The 19,854-nt window shown below is 37.6% G+C and overlaps 1 protein-coding gene across 2 annotated transcripts in view; it reads right to left on the reverse strand.

Moving 5' to 3' along the window:
• Window positions 1-19,854, reverse strand: part of LOC306852647 (carbonic anhydrase-related protein 10-like) — a 196,152-nt gene that overhangs the window by 22,660 nt on the left and 153,638 nt on the right. For both annotated transcript variants that reach the window (XM_079389647.1, XM_079389648.1), the window contains one exon: window positions 8,993-9,178. In XM_079389647.1, coding sequence (XP_079245773.1) covers window positions 8,993-9,178 — 186 coding nt within the window. The remainder of the gene's footprint in view (window positions 1-8,992; window positions 9,179-19,854) is intronic.

The following is a 19,854-nucleotide window of genomic DNA, read 5'->3' on the forward strand; positions in this document are numbered from 1 at the left end:
AGCCATGTGCAGCCCAGAAGTCAAAGGCAGTCCCTTCGTTTATGGGCTGTGACAGCTGCTCCTTGAATTTTTTAATTTCCTGCCTGACAGTGAGCTTTGTGTGGCAGTGGCTAGGAGATGGCCGGTTTGCACTTACTTTTGTACTTAGAAATCTAAATCTGGGTCGCTTTGCCTGTGGCTCATTTTCCTCACATCTCTCGTCTTCTGCCTCCTTTTCAACAGCTTCCTCCTGTATTACAGGGTACACCATTTAAGCAATGTAATTTTCTGCTCTACTCAGTAGGTCTTGAATGTGTTCGTCATCATTTTCAATGAGTGCATCAGCTGAGACCGTTGGATCGAGGAAGCATGCAGCAATAGCGAGGGATGAGAACTTTGAATCACTGGGATTAAGGAAGCAACTGAAGCGTTGGTCGAGGTTGGCCTTCATCTTCTTTGCCAGAGAAGTTAAGTCCTTGTGACTAGTACCATTGGCCTGGGAAAACTCAGATAGGTGAGCACTCAGGTCCAGGAGGGCAGGCACCACCAGACATAAGGACATTGTGTCACAAGGGGAGGAGCAGATCTCTGAGTGTAGTTATCCTTTGCCACTCACTTGGCAGCAGACAATCCCAGCCCATCCTATCAGCTACTTGAGTCAGTGAGTCCTTCGAATCAATAAGACATGTTATCTGTCTAGGAGGCATTTGACACTTGCTTCTTTCTGGATTATGTTCACCACTAGTTGCAATGTATGTACGACACGGCATCCTCTCTAGGGCTCCAAACCTAGGTAAAGAAAAACACAGAGAAAAGGACAGAGACTTTATTAATCCTCTACAGGAAATTAAATTGCCATGAGCAACATAATGTCATATATTAAGCATTGCTCACTGACATACACAATGTAGGCTGTTACAGTACTAAAAATGTTATCAGCATCTACTACAAACTAAAATAACTTACCTTTGGTCTTCAACATTCTCAGAGTCTTCTTCACTGTCACTGTCAACCAGATTCAGTAGTATATGCTTCGATTTTTCCTCCTGAGGACAAATGTAGCATGCACTAATGGCTAGAAATGATGCTGTAAGTCGTCTTTCCGTCCATATGTCCAGCCCTAAGTTTATTTTGCGAGCTGTGGCAAGTTGTTCTCTGAATTTTAGTTTTTCGTCATTGTAAAGTTGGTCAACTAAGTTGTTTATTTTTGTTTCCTTAGGCACTGCTAACTTCTTATCTATGCTCTCTATCATAAGGATAAAATCATCATCCTCAACTGTACGAGCAGGTAGACTGGAGCGTCCAATCCACTGGGCAATCATCTTTTCTTTAGAGATTTGTTCTGGCGAATCTGCTTAATATTTTGACTGATGAGAATGCCACTGGTATAGTTGATTGTGTTTTTGCACCCTGTTTCTGTTTTTGTATAGTCTTCTCTTGGACCTGGTTGAAGAGAAAGAAGATTGGATTTGCAATTACTCACTAAAAACATATCATAAAAGCTACAAAAGAACTGAAATTAAACATATGCTGATATTAATTATAGATTTCTATTATCTTGAAGTTGAACTGTATCTTCTGAAATGGCCATAACTTTCACACAGTCACCTATGATAACAAATCACTCTAAGATAACACTAAGTTATCTAACTTGTATTAGCTAACATTAGTTCAAATGTATCTAATGCTAATTCAATTTGCATGTATGTGTATAGCTCTTTTCATAATACATATGATTTCAGCTTTACGGAAGATGCATGACGTGTATTATTAAATTAAGACATGCATCTTCTGTAAAGCAGATTTAAAAAGCATTGAGAAAAGCGCTATACAAATACATGTAAATTGAATTGTACTAACGTTAGCTAACTTAGTTAATAGAAAGCTAAAACGTATTTTGCAAGAAAAATATCGCTTCTTGGCTAAGCCAACATTGCTACCGAATTTACCTATGTTGACACATTCAGTAACACTGAACTAATGTTAAGAAAAGTTTTTACATAAGATTTTACACAGTTAGTTTACTTACCGTGACGGAGGATGCATAAACAGCAGGGTGATGTGCTTTCAGATGCCTTTTTAAGTTTGTTGTATTCTTTCCGCATAATTTATAGCCACAGAGCTTTTCTCCGTGTTCTGTGACTGTGACATTGCACAATGTCTTCCCTTCAGATGAATTGTAAATGAAATGCTTCCATATGTCGATTCTTCTTTTCCTTCCTAATGCTGAAGCCATTGTTGCAGCGAGCTCGCAAGTTCGAGTTTTGGTAACCTAGACTACCTGTACCCGTGACGTCAGCTGCGGCTGCCTGCCTGAGATATGCAGACAGAGTGCAGACGCCCTCAAGGAGAAGGGACGCGCATGAAAGACAGCCTATGATGATATGAAGACATCATGTATTTTGAATGTCCGATATTTCTAAATTAACATCTAGTCCTGTCTCGTCTTGTTAACCTGTTAACCTTCAACCCCATTTGTGGCCTCGCAGGTGAAAATAACCTACCTGAATTAAAATGGTAACAGTTTGTGACAAAGTGTGCTTACACAAACAAATTAGGTATCTTTTGAAAGAAGAGACTCTGGGCTTTACTATCTATCATCCAGAGTTGATAATGCTCAAAAAGATAAAAAGTTATAGACACTGACGTCCCTTGAAAAATATTTTTCCACACTGAATGTTTTTTTATTTCATATACAAATACATGAAATAAGTCCTGGAGCAATCCAGAAAAGTAATGGATCGAAAGCCACATGTCTCATGTGTTCATATTTCAAATTTGAAGAAGATACCATGAAAAATGAGATTCCTGCAATATTTTTTCTGAAACTATTTATGGTCCCCCCACCCCCCTGTTTGAGGAAAAATAACCACCAAATGGATTACAGAATTATACAAGCTATTTTAGTCATTGTACATGTTCCTGCATAGTTTTTCAATTATAAAATAATAGACAGATTTATTTGAGCACTAAAAAATACAAAAATAATTATTTGAGTAATAAAAAAGGAAAAAAAATAGAAAAAAATGCTTTGTATATAGTATGTATACTGAAGTATTGTTCGTTATTCGTTATTACAATGATAAATATCACTGCCAGACGTGAAGTGATATTGCCAGACATGGTCATAGAGTCAGTAAACACACGCTGATGTGCTTCCATTCAGATTATAATCAAACAGATGGGCCATATAATCAATAATAGCTGATCAATGAATCACAATGATAGCCGTCATAGAGTCGCTAATAAACACGCTGATGTGCGTCCATACAGATTATAATCATGCAGACACGGCCACATTCCCCACACAATACACACACACACACATATAAAAAATGTAGAAGAAAAAAAAAACAGTTTTTTATGGATAAAGCAGATCGCTAAATTGTGCCCCGCTCAGATGACAGCGTGCGTCACAGAAGCGTCACTGCCGGCTGGAGGGAGCGCCAAATTCAAATAATCTATATTCCGCTTTTCTGAGACTTTTTTTTCCGTAGACGGTCTCATTATATTTGTAAGACCGTATTCTACAACATCGTTTTGTTTTTTTACCACCAAGACGCTGTTTTTGAGCGTAATTTATTCCATAACGGACGCGAACAATAACTCTCTGAAGAAATGAAACGTAAACAAAGGAATATTCATCCTTATTACAACGTTATTGTTTCGCTGGACTAAAAGTGCTCGCTGGGATGTTTTTCTGTGGACCCTTACCTCTCTAACTAAACTGGGATTTCAGCAGTGGACGCGTTTGTGGCTCGTTATTACAATGATAAAGGTACGTACGGCTTTTTTACTCTGCGTGTTTGGATGTGTACTGCTTACACAAATGTAGCAAATTTGTGCCACTCATTCCTTATAAGCTTTCCATCGAAAAACAGCGATGGGCCCCCCGCCCTGGGCAGATTTGGGGTAACGGGGGTGCCTATGGGGGTCAGCGGGGGAGCTGGCTCCGAAGGGGGGGGTATTTTGCCCCCTCTGATGCTTTCCTCCCCATCCCTAAGGCTTCACTTCTCCCGCCCCATCACACCAACACATAGGTAGGGTTTTGAGGTGCGGGTGTGTCGCTGGGATGCGGGGGAGGTGGTACTCCTCTGTCTCCTCGTGGCCACCTGCATCTCAATCACACATTACAGCTTAGACATTCTCATTACTTACTGTCACATGACACATACATATAGGGCCTTGGGGGTGGGCACACTGAATGGCATCCGGAGGGCGGTCTGTTCATTCAGCCTTCCCTCTGGTGCCAGTGCCCACTTCTCAATTTTAAGTTGCACATAGACATTGAGGGCTCTAGGGAGGGGACGAGCTGACACAAGCTTGTGGAGGGTGCCCCTCCCCTGTTTTAAAGCACCCCTGTTTTAAAGCACCTTAGAACAACACACACCAACACTACATTTGAGCGGGTGAGGTGAAGCATGGGGTCTTTTTTTTTTTTTCTCACACCCCTGTTCTCTGTTCTCTGTCCGGGGCCGGGGGCTGCGAGGATGAGCTGGCCGCCCGGTCGGGGTCTGGGCTGGTGGTCTTCTCTGCTGCTGCGGGGACCGGGGTGGTCTTCCTGTCCCCACGCCAGAGCGAAGGGGGTTCAGCTCCGGGATCGGGCGCTGATTACCCCTCTGGGGGTGGTGGTGCCTGGATCTAGGAGTATAGAGTGCATATAGGGAGTGTGAGTGTGGGTACCATGTCCATTTTTGTGTGTCTACATGTGGGGCGAGGGTGAGAATATTCGTTGCGTGCTTGAGGGTGGGAACGTATGCTTGTGTATATGTGTGCTTGTTCGTCTACGTCTATGTGTCAGGTCGGGCCTTAGACTCCACCTCACTCATCATCTCAGTCGACCCCCACCCCACCACCATGCCCTGCCGGTGGAGGATGCCGCCGGTGCATTGGTGGTTTCTCGCGCCGGGGTAGGATGCTCGGGTGAGCGCTGGCCCACTCTCGGCGGTCGCTTGGCGGGGCCTGGCCCTACTGGCCTTGCTGGGCCCCGGTTGGGGGGTGGGGGGCCCTTGGATCTCCGGGCCCAGGGCTCGGTCTGCCCTGGTGTGGTCGGCTGCCGGCGGAGCCTGCGGGCTTGCCGCCACGGCACCCTGGGGTGTCTACACTGTGGCTGTCGGATGTCCCACCTTCGGGCTCTCCTCTGCCCTTTTCTGGGTGGGGGCCGCAGTTGTCCCTGCGGTGGTTCCCCTGGGGGTCCCGTGCCCTGGGGGGCCTCCGGATGTTTGGGGCCTGGGTCTCTTCCATGCCTGCTTCATGCCTTGCGGGATGGGGCTGTTGTTCCCCACACACACACTATTAAACATTTACATGGAGGAACCTTATGAACACAAGCGCGCTCACACACACAGGTGTACACTCAAGCATTCACATTGGTGTAAAAACGGGTGCTCACTGACACACATTGTTCTGATCTGCTGTTGCTTCAAAACTTATTTTGTAATATTAGTTATGCGTGTTGCTCAATAACATTTAACATTTAGAATTTATTGTGATTCATACAGATGTTGGTTGTTGCTGCAGTTTCTCTGATGTTGTGTCTTCTGTTGTTTTCTCTTTTTGTCAGCAGGTATCGAAGCAAATTGTCTGTTTTTTTTTTTTGTTTTTTTTTTGTCTTGTTTTTTCCTCTCTCTCTCTCCCCCTTCTCTGTTGACTTTATCCACAATTTTTTTTTTTTTTTATTTTATTTTTTTTTTTATTATTATTATTATTTTTATTATTATCATTATAATTATAATTATTATTTTTTTTTTATTATTATTATTATTATAATTTTTTTTTTTTTTTTTTTTTTTTTTTTTTTTTTTTCTCTCTATCTTGTTTCCTCTGTCCCCTGGTCTTGTCGGTCATAGTATGGTTAAATAAAAGGGTATATAAAATTTAATTAATTAATAAAAAATAAATAATATAAAAAAAAAAAAAAAAAAAAAAAAAGGCTGTGAATGATGATAGCATAACTACACATACGTACTGTCATGTGTTATCTGTGTTACTGACAGGCCAAAAATAAAAAAAAAAAAAAAAAAAAAAAAAAAAAAAAAAAAAAAAAAAAAAAAAAAAAAAAAAAAAAAAAAAAAAAAAAAAAAAAAAAAAAAAAAAAAAAGAAAAACAGCGATCTGTCGTCGATGCTTGAGGCTTAGACCCTCAGAATGATATAAAGTTTGTCAAGATTAACTTTGTCCCGTTTCATTTATTCTATTAGAAAACAATGACACATGCAAACAAAGATCGTTCAGTGCGAGGTCGCTCTGGTGCAGGCTAACAGGTTAACAATTAAACGGCATACATTTCTTCAAAATTTTAATCATCAGATATTAGTTTAGCTTGTCAACATCTCGTCGTAGTCACAGAAAAAATTGTCGTTAACGAACATTTTTCATCGCCGTCTTCGTTAACGAAATTAACACTGTTTTAAACAGAGCTATTCCTGAGCACGAGGAAGAGTGATTCTGAAAGCTCTTTCATAAACATGACGTCATTTTCTTTCTGCTCTAGAGTTTTTAGTCACTTGGTCATTTCGGCTCAGGTGAGTTGTTAAAAAAAACCTATTGAGAATGCCTTTTAAATTCCAATTTAATTCCAATTGCGGAAACAAACAGGATGCAGACCTGCAGTTTGAATGTAAATGTTAGTTGAATTAAAATGAATTGAAATTCAGACAACTGTAATTTTGGTAACACTTTAGTATATGGACCAATTCTCACTACTAACTAGTTGCTTATTAGCATGCCTATTCAGGGCTCGCAAAATCGCTAGCCCGACGTCCCGGGGCTATTGTGTTTTCCAGTCGGGCTACCAAAATGTATCACTGCCCTGCCTGACGGGCTACCTTAAATACAGGGCTCCCACGCAATGTTCCCTTTAACCGCGCTCTTCTTCCACCGCGGCCGCGCAGAAGAAATAATGTACCTCGTGTGCACAAAAATGAGTTGGGAAGCCATTTGATTGAATGCCGCCAGTAAAAGGAAAAGAATAGCAATGCTCGGGCAAACCGCTATAGAGCTGATGTCACGACAGAGTTAGAACCAGTGAATGCGGTTTACAGGTTTCATAGAAAGAGAACAATATGCACCAATTGAGTCGCTGTAGAAACTGAATACTTCAATGGTTGCGGTGTGCTCAACACGAGAGCCAACGCAAACGCAATGACATGTGGAATAAAACGTCCTTATGTATTAAAGAAGAGTGGCTTGATTAAGTGCTGGAAATAGCAGAGGATGGGCAAAGAATGGTAACAAAACTCTGAAACATGTACAGTCACACACAAGAGTATTGTACAAACTGTACTTCATAACGATGTTTAGACGGCTATAGAAGAATTCATGTTCACGGTTTTTTTATATTTAACTTACAGATCTCAGTTTAAGTTTTGCTTCAGTTTCTATTCTATTCTAATATTGGTTTCCTATTTTAATACCTATACTTTAAAATAGCATTTATTCCTGCGATCAAAGCTGAAGACTGAAGTAATGATGCTGAAAATTCAGTGTCCCATGATCCTTCAGAAATCATTCTAATATGCTGATTTATTATCACTGTTGAAACTGTTGTGCTGCTTAATATTTTTTTGGAGTCTGTTACTTTTTTCTTTGATTCTTTGATTAATCAAAAGTTTAAAAGAACAGCATTTATTCAAAATATAAATATTTTCTAACAAATTTATCCATACTCATAACTCATCCTTGCTGAATAAAGCTTATTTAACTTTCTTTAAACTTTTTTAAAGTATCTTTAAAAAAGAAAAAAACAATTCTGGAGTTTGAGGCAAAAGTCATAGTTAGTGGTTTGTTAATAATGAGAATTGGACCTTAAAATAAAGTTCAAATTCCAATTGAATTTCCTCTGGGATGTGGCCAGTTGAATTCACATTTCATCTCATTAAATTGAAAGTAAGACTGTTCTTACTTTTACACAATCACAGACCACCATTTAAAAGTGGAAAAGAGTTCTGTAAGATTTTATGTTTTTGAAAGAATCTTTTCTGCTCACCATTATTACACTTGAAAAGAACTGTTTTCTATTTTTAAAATATAATTCAAAATTAAGGCAAAGCTGAATTTTCAGTAGCCATTACTCCTCAGCTAATAAATACTTTCCAAAAAAATGAAAACCAAAAAAAAAATCTTACTGACCCCAAAACATTTGAATGAGAGTGTACTTCTGTGGAGTCCTGCAGTAGTCGAACAACTGAGATAAATGCGAATGCCAACAGACATCTTTGTCCAGATACACTCAAGGCATAAAATCATTAGCTGAAGCAATAACAACTACAGCAGAAATTAATACAGAATTAGCTACTGTTGTCTACCTTGAGATGTAATGGTTTCAACATAAGAGTGATAGACAGAGCTGGCCTTTGGTGTCCGGGTCACACTTCGCTTTGCCCTGATAGACTGTCGACACTTTGTTTTATTATTGGTGGATTATCAGCTAGCTGCCGCAGGCGGGAAAGAAATTATAATCATTAATTACTGAGGATTTGCCTGTCAAGCTCATACTTATTTTGTTGCCACACAAATCGGTCTTATTACCCTCAAAGAGAAATGGCAGGACTTCACTGACTGGCGACTTTATCAAATGATGGAGGCCGCAGTGCAGCGCATGCTAAATTTACACCGCAAATGTAATTGAGATTTTTTCTCCACTGTTATGGCTGTTAGTGGGAGACTACTTATTATGGAGAATGAGCACTCATCAGCAATACAGTTATGACTTGCAGTCCAAAATATTGCTGCGTTTTTCAGTATGTTAAAGGAGATTGTTCAGCAGGGTGCAAACTGTGATGCAAACCATGTTAAACAGTTCATGAAATGCATGCTCTGTCGATGCATAAAAACATCTAAATATTTTAGACCTATGCCATGGAGTTTTGCTTTCAGCCTACACCCGCTGTTGACCTTTGAGGCCTGCTGTCTTTACACTTTGCATGTTGATGGTGACCTTAACTGGCTGACGAATATCAGCAGCTCCTGGCACTCTACAATCTGATCTGTTGCCCACTCATGACGTAGCTCACCTCGCCAGAGAAGGCCTGGCCGTTGAGGAGATGCTCAGAGCCCTGTCCATCCTCGCTTCCAAAGTGTAACCTGATCTCCTCAAGACGATGGCTGTATATCAGTGGTCCACCAGAGATGTTCACCAGGTGCTCTTTATCCAGTCGGAGTGAGACATGGCGGCCGGTGTTGTACATCGTCCCTCCCACCTTTAGAAAAAGAAGAGTTGTCATATAATTAAACCAAGAACCACTAATCAAATAGATGGAAAGAAATGGTAAAAAGACCCATGGAGTGTCCAGACTTTTGACAAGTGGGGCACAGGCTCATTCAAGGGTGGCTTCTCTGATTTATAATGTGCTTGTCTTAGAAAAGGTTATGTGCTTAATGAGCTAGAAAAGGTGCCAAGTTAAAACCAGATGGCAACCAGCTGCACAGGAACTGCTAGTTGTTGGCTTTATCAAAAAACAACTGTCATATCTTGATGCTGCCTTTGCCACGATTTAAACTAAAAAGGATGTCGGGTTTAACTGAAGGTCCATCCTCTAATTTGGGTGATGGAAAAATTTAATCTATTTTTCTGTACAGATTTAATTGTTTATCCCTTATTCTTGACTTGTTTAAAACTATTATGATCCATAAAAGTATGTGAAAATTATATAGAGCAACCACAACCAACAGTTTTGAACCTTAAAGTTACTGTACAACTTCTCAACAGAATTTTGTCATTTTCAATCAAGCTTTGTGAAAATATCATTTGTGTAAATTAAAATATAAAAAATGCTAGCTATGAAATTAGACTCAATAAGGGAAAGGAGTCAGCCGTGTTATTAAAAAAAAATAAAAATTTCCATCACTTCATTTTCACCCCAGAATGCTAATGAAAATACAATAATTGTGTTTTCAGAGTTTACTTTCTAAAAGTCTACAGGGCTAACAGTGTCAATAGTTGAAGGAACACCGATACATCGAATCGTTTTCTTGAAAAACAGATAGTTGTCTGTAATTGTTGGATTCTCATTCTCAGTGATACTGTAACATATAAAAACTCAAGTGGAAGGAAAGGAGCTGGTTTGGCAGATGGAAGAATGAAAACCAAATAAGTGTGTCCTCAGAGCCGAAGAAAGCGAGAATCTGCTTGGAATTGATTCGATATGAGGCTTTAAGAAGAGAGCATGGAGATACAAGAACCACGGATAGCAATCTTTATCAGTGTATCTGCTTATTTATTTACATTCAGGAGTTGTTCCAAAGTGAGCCATTGATATTCCAAACACGATACCAGAAAGAACTCCATGGCTCTTATCTTGCCTTTTCTTTTTTGCCTCTCTCCTTCTTTCTGTCTTTCTTTTTGTCTTTCTGCCTCTCTCTTTTTCCTTTTACGACTTTGCCTTCAAAATGATTTTCCCTCGCCAAATTCCCAAAGAAAGAGGCCTGCCCACACATCGTAAATATTTGATAGAACCTCTGAAAAATCAATGATTTGTGTAGGGCAGAGAGAAGAGGTGAATAAGAGAGAGGGAACGATGATGGGGAAAAGAAAGAGTGGGAATGGGAGGAGCAAAGACCATCCTTGAGAGAAAAAACTATATATCCACACTTAAAGGATCATCAATCTGCACAGTTACCTCTGGGTGCTGGACTCGTCCGAGAAAAGGGTAAGACATTTGAAAAACCCTGAAGAAGTCATCAATTCATAAACTACAGATGCCAAAGGGAGAAGAACTAAAACAAGAGGGGAAAAGACTCATTCTGCAGCTTCACCGGAGAAAATCCCTGTCTGGCATACATGACAAGCTGAGATGTTTCTGCTACTGTTCGACAACAGCACCGAATGGACTTCAGTCTCACAGAAGCTGAATATCCATTCTGCTAGATGTTTTTATTTCTTCCAAAATGTGAGCATTTGTCTATTATTAACGGGGCAGTCTATGCTGAACATATTTGAGATATATTTATTTTTATTTGAGATATACTGCATGTATGTTTTTTTTTATTTTCTTCTTGCAATATTCCCAACTGATTTAAAATCATCAGATGGCAAAACAGACAGCAACACACCTCCCACAGCCAGTCCAGTACAGATGTTACCGGCGGGTATAAAGATCATCAGATGCAGAACGTTCTCGTACTTTCTTGGCTTCATGCACTGCGATTCTCAAACATCAGCCTGTGTGTATTGTTTCAGCTCTGCATTTTAATTTTCCCAAATGCATTGAGCTGTTTCACCTCATAATTTATATTAATGAATTCAAAATCATGCTAGTAAATGCTCTGCTGCGCTTTAATTTGTTGATCTGACAATTCTATGGCTGACACTTCACACTACTCTGAAACAACAACAAAAACACCATAAAATGTTGGACTGAACTTGAAATCGACTAATCATATTCGAGGACTGGAATTAAAATGTGCATATATACATATTCAACAATATTAAACGCATTAAACTGATCAAAATGACAGACTTTTATACTGTTACTGTGTGTCAAATAAAAAGCTCTAAACTTTCCTTCTCAACTGCTATGTAGTAATAACTGTTCCAGGATTTTTATGTAAAGATCACATAAGCATGGGTTTAATCTATGAAATATTGTTTCTGCTAGCTTAAAGCCAAAAGGCCAGTTTGATGCTGGTAATACTCTCTGGTTAGGTAATCATGCTTGCACGCTTTGAAATTAATATCATGAACGTTATTATAATTCTCCAGTGAGGCGGCAATGAAATAAAGAAATTAGAGAAGCACATGCTCTGTCAAGAGGATTGACATTATGAGATTCTATAAGGATTTGAAAGGCTGAAATCAGGATGAAAAGGATGTAAACTAATTTATTCCACAGTCTCCAATGTACTGTACTGATCGGTCAGTAAAAGAGTTGTGTAATCCTCACTGAACATAATAGTTCACAGAGGAGAAAACTGGCTTTTAGCAGTAGTGTAGAAATTATAGTGTTGAAAACCCCTATATTTGAAAAAAAAAAAAAAAAAAAAAAAACCTTTAGCCTGTTTGTTAAAATTTTAAAAGTTTTAATTTATTACACTAATCAATCATGCACAGGATAGTGGGATATAATGATGTTAGGTACACAAACACTAAAATCAGCCAAGTCTTGCCTTACTACCTCTGCGTTTCTAAGCTCTCTGATACAGCAATGTCATGTATGTTCACTGATCACTGACTGTGTCTTGTTTAATCGTTTGCTTTTTTGTATTTATGGTTTGTGTGAATGATGTGTGAATTTTGCTTCCATTAGTCTCCATTTGCTTTGAACTCTTGTTTGATCGTGTATCTTAGTATTATCTTGTGTTGGATCTAAATTTAGCATTGCACTTGGGTGCTTCTTCACAAGGTCACTGCCTGCACTGAATTGCTGTAAACTCTCAGCAGGACTTGTGTCTTAAGTAGATATGAGCATATTTTAATACCATTTCTGGCACCCTGTGAAGAGAATGAGGCTAAGACCATAATGCATTTCATTAAAAGACAAGATTAAATTTTTTTTCCATTAAGGTAAAAGGCTTGCCAGAGTAAAAGTGAAAAGTAAATGCATCGTCTAAATTGTCAAACTCATTTCAACAGAACCTCTTAATCAAACCAGCGACAAGATGCTGTTTAGTGACACAATATTTTCGAAGCCTTTTAAACCAAGTTTAAAAAGTCAAAATATATATATATATTTTTTTAAAGTAAAAAAAAAAAAAAGATGCAAAAGCAATATAAGTCACAGTGGGAAGGAAAAAAAAAAACTATCATGAATATTCTTGAAAATAAGGAGTCTGTCTCAGTCTACTCTATAGTTTAGTGCACTTGACCATTTCTAGGACCGTCCCATTGTCAAAATAATTCCAGAGCACTGAAATGTCATCAAATAAATAATCTGAGTGCAAGTGCAAATGTACAAAGACAGCCTTTTTTCTGTCTTTGATTTTGTTTATCATTAGTGTGCATGAAAAAAGAAACTTTCAGAGTTTACATCAGTTGTTAGAAAAATATTTATTCCTATTTATTTTTATTTGTTCATTTATGCATGTTCTGCATTTTAATGCTTATTAATAAAATATATGAAAGCCATGCAAGTACTTTTTCTTAATAAAAAATGCAGACAAACACACATTGTACTTTTTAACAACTAAAATGAGCTATGTTTTAATGCACAACCACTCAATAAGCAGAGTCCCTGTGATTGGTGAATCAAGGCCTTTGCTATCATCCAAATTTGGGCCTGAGGGTGTTTTGGGGGCCTGGAGAACTTTCGACATGCCCTGACATTTGTGCTTTTTTCAGTTGCTTATAAAAATATAAATGGCTAAAGTCTAATAATACTGTAAACAGCACAAACAGGGCTACACTAATATGTTAGCAGCATTTATGTACATGATTGTGTTTTTGAGAAAACAACGTTTATGCGTGGTTAGTGAAAAACTAAAATTTTGAAGTCACTGAAATAAGACCATAAAACACATACAGAGCAATGGTTCACAAGACTTTTGAGAACCGAATCTTGTAGGCTAGAATTTTTACTTCACAATTATGTGAAAATCATTCTGCTTACTCATTCACAGAAAACAATATATTGATTTAAATTTTTAAAGACATGTTTTGTGATTGAAAGACAATATGCGAGGGAGTGGTAATGGTCTTGAATATTAAGTGATTTTCACCTGAGAGACAAAGGGCCCTCCCCTAAAGCTGCTAATGGGCCATCAGTGTGACTGTGACTGAGGCAGGTAACAGAGAGTGTGAGGAGACTGAAAAAATGGGTTTTTAAAATGATTTGTATTTTATTTACAACACAGTATAATCAAAACATACATAATGAAGGTCAAAGACACATTATTGTGCACACTGATCTAACCACAGAGATGTGAACAGACTTTAACTCATTCCTGCAATAGATTCTGTTCAACAAGTGAAACAAATAAATCATACCTGATATTTACGTGTTATTTAAGTGTTTCTGCTACTTTCCATGGATTCAAGAAGAAACTGTTGAACTTCTGATGTTGCTGCAGCGCTCTCAGAGGAAAACAGTTGGAAGAGACTGAAAGTCAGCAGGATTCATCATCTGTGGTGCAGGTGTCTGATTCAATAAAATACAAACAACCAAAAGAAAGAAAAAACATTTGTGAACATGTTTATATCAGAAGCATCTATATATATATATATATATATATATATATATATAGGTTTTGTAGTCATAGACTCATTCATGCTTTGTATTATCGTAAAAAAAGACATTTTATTTTTGAGAAACAAATTATTATTGTTTAGCACGCTATTAAAATCTATTTTTGAACAGAGTAGGCTATTAATAATAAACATGTTGTAAACATACTTAGACTCGTAGCATTCATCATGTTACAGTGTACTCTCATATTACTTTTATTGTTTTATAAAAAGCATGAAATTTAAATATAATGAATTGCCCATCATATTCAAAATGTTTTACTGGATTTTAAACATTTTAGTCAGGAATTATAGTTTGGGGAAAACCCAACTATGATTTTGTAGTCATATAGCCATCCTGAACATCATGTATGATTTTATAGTATAGAAGATATGATTCTGCAGTCATAAACTCAAGCATGCTGTGTACTATAAAGGGATGTACTTCGTAATATAAAAAAAGGATATTTTATATCTGATAACTAATTGTTATCGTTTAGCACACTATTCAAATATATTTGTGAACAGATTATTAATAATAAACATGGTCTAAACATTCTTAGATGCGTAGCATTCATCGTGTTGTAATTTGGGAACAACCCAACTAGTAATGTGTTCAAGTTTATGTCACAATAACAGTTAACTAATGCAAAACATAAACATTACTTACTCATTAGATCGATCAGCAGCCTTTACTCAGTGCGTCTTCTTCCAGAGACTAACAGTATAGCAGCGATGAACAGTCTCCGTGTTTGTGTTGGGCGTTTCGAAGCGCGCGCGCGTGCGTCACGTGGTTATTTACATGTGAACACGAGGGGGCGGGATCTCATTAGAAATAATGAGTTAGACGGTAGGGGTGTGCGATACTGCAAATTTTGGTATCGATCCGATACCAAGTAAATACAGGGCCAGTATCGCCGATACCGATACCAATTCCGATACTTGTCAGGTAAAAAAACATAAATTTAAATGACCAACAACAATTTAAAAAAATTAACATTTTAGTATGTTATGTACGTACTGTATTTTCTGTCTGTTTTATACATACTGTAATATTTGTTTTTTATCGCAATAAAACAAAACTGTGATATGAAAAGGCCAAATTCGGTATAGTTTATAAAAATATATAGGCCTACTATGTATGTACAGGTAAGCAGATGAACCCAGAACATGAATGCAACAATCTGATTTTAATTTTCTCTAATTGCAATATAAAAACATTTAATATGGTGCAATTAATGAATGGAGGAAGACAGTGATAAAGACCAAATAAATAAATAAAAACTAAATTCGGTATACAGCTTGTTAATAAAATATACTATGTTGCAAGCAGCTGAGACCAGAATATATATGCAAACATGCTAAACAACATGTTAAGCATTTTACTCCCATAGAAAACCATTATAATGAAAATTTAAAGTGTCTTAATGCATTAAGAAATAATTTTAAAAAGCTAAACTCAGTCCACACCTTACAGTGATACTGTATAAAAAGGACAAATTCGGTATACAGGTATAATATGCACTATGTGAAGGATTTCCTTCCTCTCCTTTTCATTTCGTTTGTAGCTCAGAGTTCCGTTCCATCTCTCACTGTATCCGCTCGCGCTCGGAGCCGCTGAGTCACGTGATGACATGACAACCAAGCACAGCGTAGCAGGGGAGGAGCAGCAATGTTTGCATCAGAGATGTGAAAAGAGCGGCATATGCACCCAGACATGTCTACACTGTGTTGTATGTATTAAGCAATGTTATTACGTGTATAGGAGAAAAAATTAACCTAAAGTATCGATCTTATCAGGCTAGTATCGATCCGATACCAATACCAACGTTGGTATCGATACTATCGATATTAGGATCGATACGCCCACCCCTATTAGACGGGACAGACTGAACATCGTGTTGGTTTCATACGGATTACTTCATCACAGAATATTTGTTTTCGATATGACTTACTTCATTTGAAAGAAGACACTTACAGATTCGAATGGTGTATTGCTCTTATCTGAACGATCAACAATGGCAGAGTAATTCAAGCTCATTTCTGCCTTATCAGGAAAATCTGCCCCAAAACGCGTATTCGCGTTTGTCGGGCTCAGAGGGTTAAAAGCCAGTTGCACCATGGCAGATTCGCTATTTACATGGCAGAATTTGCAATAGCACAGACTGAATGCGTCTCCGGAGGGGAAACAGGTCTGCTCGTGTGCGAGGTTAAAGCGTACACAATAATAATCTTTTACATTATCCTTTCATTTTTAATATTTGGCATGTTTCATATTTAGCATTTTTAATATTTGTCCCTGTGTGTAATTAGCAGAGCGTAAGTACATTTAACACCCACGGTGCATAATACAAACGTGCCCCTTAAATAAAATAAAAAAAATACTGCTCTATTGACTTTAGACCAGGTTTTAGTTGGTCAATGGCGCAATCGTTTTCAGTTGCCTCAAAATAGCAACGCGCCAACAACGCACCTGAACATACCTCATTTTCAGACTAGCATGCACATGGGCGAACAGATACATGTCAGTCGCGTAGCTACGGGTGGGCCCAGGCCCACCCACTTTCATCTGTGGCCTACCCAATGAGAAGTTGGTAATTTTCCAAATTGATGTAATTTATTAAACGATACTAATAAACATCTTATTTCACTGTAATTTCATATATTTATAAAAAAATATTAAACGCTTGTTTTCATGGTCAATTACAGGTCATTTCTTAGTTTTCCCTCTTCCTATAGGTGCATCACGTTTGTCAATATGATGAGGATTCGTCCGTTTCTGTTAGTCCCATCCACAAGGTTATGTTTACGATGTAAGGATATAATAGAAAAATGCACGCGTTTGTGAAGTTAAATTTGAAAATAGCCAAGTTGAGCAATCATAAATCAGATCAATTCTTTAAAAAGTACAAGTCATAGCAATAAATCCGGACCGTCTATAAATGAAACCCACCAGACCACCTGCGGTTGCTGGATTTATCGATCGGAAACTTCTGAACCAAGTGTGTTTGAAACATCATATTAGTACATGTACAGTGTTTGATCCGCTAAAAAGATGCGTCCTTTGTGGAAAGAAACACAAACTTTGTGCTGGAACCTGGTCGCCAAAACAAACATTTCTGCGGTCCTCGAAGTGGGTGAACTGACAGAGACGCTTGATTATGAAATCATCTGCGAAGCCCCGTTGTTTCAGACTGAGGTAATGCTTTTTAATAAACTTCCTTTAGTTAAATGTTTGTTAATGCATTAACTAACATTAGCAATACATTTCTTTTTTAACCGGCTCAGGCAAATGTTAACAGATACAACTTTGAATTTTAATAATGTCCTAAATTTTGAAATTAACATTAATATAAGAAATTACTAATGTTAATGCATGCTTTAGAAGTACTGTGTAATGAACCTTGGTGCTGTATTTTTTGTTGGCAATTTGACATGCAGTTTTCATATGCTAGACACTTGGCCCACCCAGTTTTATGTAGGCCCACCCACTTTAACATTTCTGGCTACACTAGTGGTCCATTTGCTTTTTAAACAACGTGGCACTGGATGTGAAAATGATAATTGTGTTGGGCTGAAACTAGCAAAATAATACTTGCGTTGCACCTGACACCACATTGTGCCGGGTGTATGATAATACCCTCTGAGGTGGTCATAGTAAAGTTTTTTGACAACAAGCCATCAAGATATTTCAGCCGAGCAAATTTTACATAATTGCTACTCTAGCATCATATTTGGACGAAGAACTGTTTCGACCCTCCAAAACGATTCTGGCTGAAACCAAAAAAGCATTAGAAGAAATAATTTTGATTATATATATATATATATATATATATATATATATATATATATATATATATATACATATATATATATATATATATATATATATACACATACATATATATATATATATATATATATATATATATATATATACACACATTAAGCAATGGGAAAAGTACTGTGATAGTTCAGTTTGTCAGGCTACAAGCTACACGCAAATGGCAATCAAGCTGTCTTTTTAAACCTATAGTTACGAACCCATACTGGCTGTAGGAATTGTCTTACCAGTAGAATGATTTTGTTCGCTATTCCACATTTATTAAAATGAGTAAAAGCGTATACACGCATTTCCCTACAACTGCCTTTGCCTCTGCAATGACTGCTTCTTTTGTTCCAGAATTGGTTCAAAGAGTTTAATAATGAGAGCCTTAAGAGGAGGAAGAGGAGAGAGGAAAATGGAGACAAATAAGGGCTCTGAAGGTCTAGTGGCTGATCTGAAGCTGCTGACTCAATAAATGACTCAAAGCCAGGTGTCCCAGATTCAAGGTTCGGTTTCCTGACTATTATCGTGCTGGTATGATTTGCCATAGAAATACAAACAGCAGGGAAGAAAAACATGGAACATGCACATAAACAGCACATTTGTGCACTTTGTATACATGTACCCAGAGTACATTTATTATGTACTATTGTATTAACTTCTGTTCATGGGGATGATGCGTGATGCAGAGGCGGGCGTTGCAATTAGGCATCCATATATTGAGGCATACCACAAGGAATCTCCCTGAGGATGAAATCTTAAGCTCTTAGATGCCAAATCTGTTTTGATTATAATGGCAAACTAGATCAAGACATCCGTATTAAACTCAAATAAGAGAAATGAAAGCCTTCAAAGTTGGTGTTACAATCCCAAAAGGGCAGTTACAAGGAAAACAATGGAGTAACTAAAAACTACACTGGGAAACATCACTGTGGGCTTGAGTGCTGTGTCTAGGGAGGCAGATGGAGGCGTTATATGAACTGTCTCAAGGTCTGGTCATTTTTTGTGGAACCCTATATGAGAATATATGAGTTTTTTTTAATGGACTTTTGACAATCTGAGCCTCAGAGGCAGAACAGACTGGAGTTGAGAGGGGATATGGTGGTGCTCTAATAAAGCAAGAGGCCTACATTACAGTCATTTTACCATGGTAAGTGGTGTCTGTGTAGATTCATCACTAAAACATCCAGGTGTTTAAAACTTTTCAAAAAATGTACTTTTTATTAAAATCACTGGACTATAAAATGCTTAAGACGTTTCGGTGTCTATCCAAACACCTTCATCAGTTGTAAAAACAGGAAGTAACTGGCAAATATATACACACGTCACATGATCAACAGACCTATAGAGGTCATATGACTACTAGATTAAATGTGTAACACATGCCAGAGTAGATGGTGTTTTTACAACTGATGAAGGTGTTTGGATAGATAACAAAACGTCTTGTTAAGCTTTTTATAGTCCAGTGATTTTCATAAAAAGTACATTTCATGGTAAGTGGTGTCCTTTGGCCAGATGTGAAGCAGTGTCTCTAAATCCCCCTTAATCTAAAAAATATAAAATGACAGCAATACAGTTATTGAATAAATTTAGTTTTAATAATATTTATTCACATTAATCAAATTTATTCATATGAATAATTGGAATAAACAATTAAATTGCAAAGTAGTAAAGTTCAGTAGGCCCTTTCACAACAAACTACTATACAAACAATGAATTCTGTAGGTAATTAACCATTATCATTATTCTAATTTTAGCTTTTAGGGAATCACTCTTAAGATTCGATATTTATATGATTAATTGAGATGAATCAGAATGTCCAACTTATACCTTGTTAACGATACCTTATTAACGACTTGTCCAGCAAGTATTAAAATCAGCACGTTTATCTT

The sequence above is a fragment of the Barbus barbus genome (genome assembly GCF_936440315.1).
Source record: "Barbus barbus genome assembly, chromosome: 32".
NCBI classification, from domain to species: domain Eukaryota; kingdom Metazoa; phylum Chordata; class Actinopteri; order Cypriniformes; family Cyprinidae; genus Barbus; species Barbus barbus.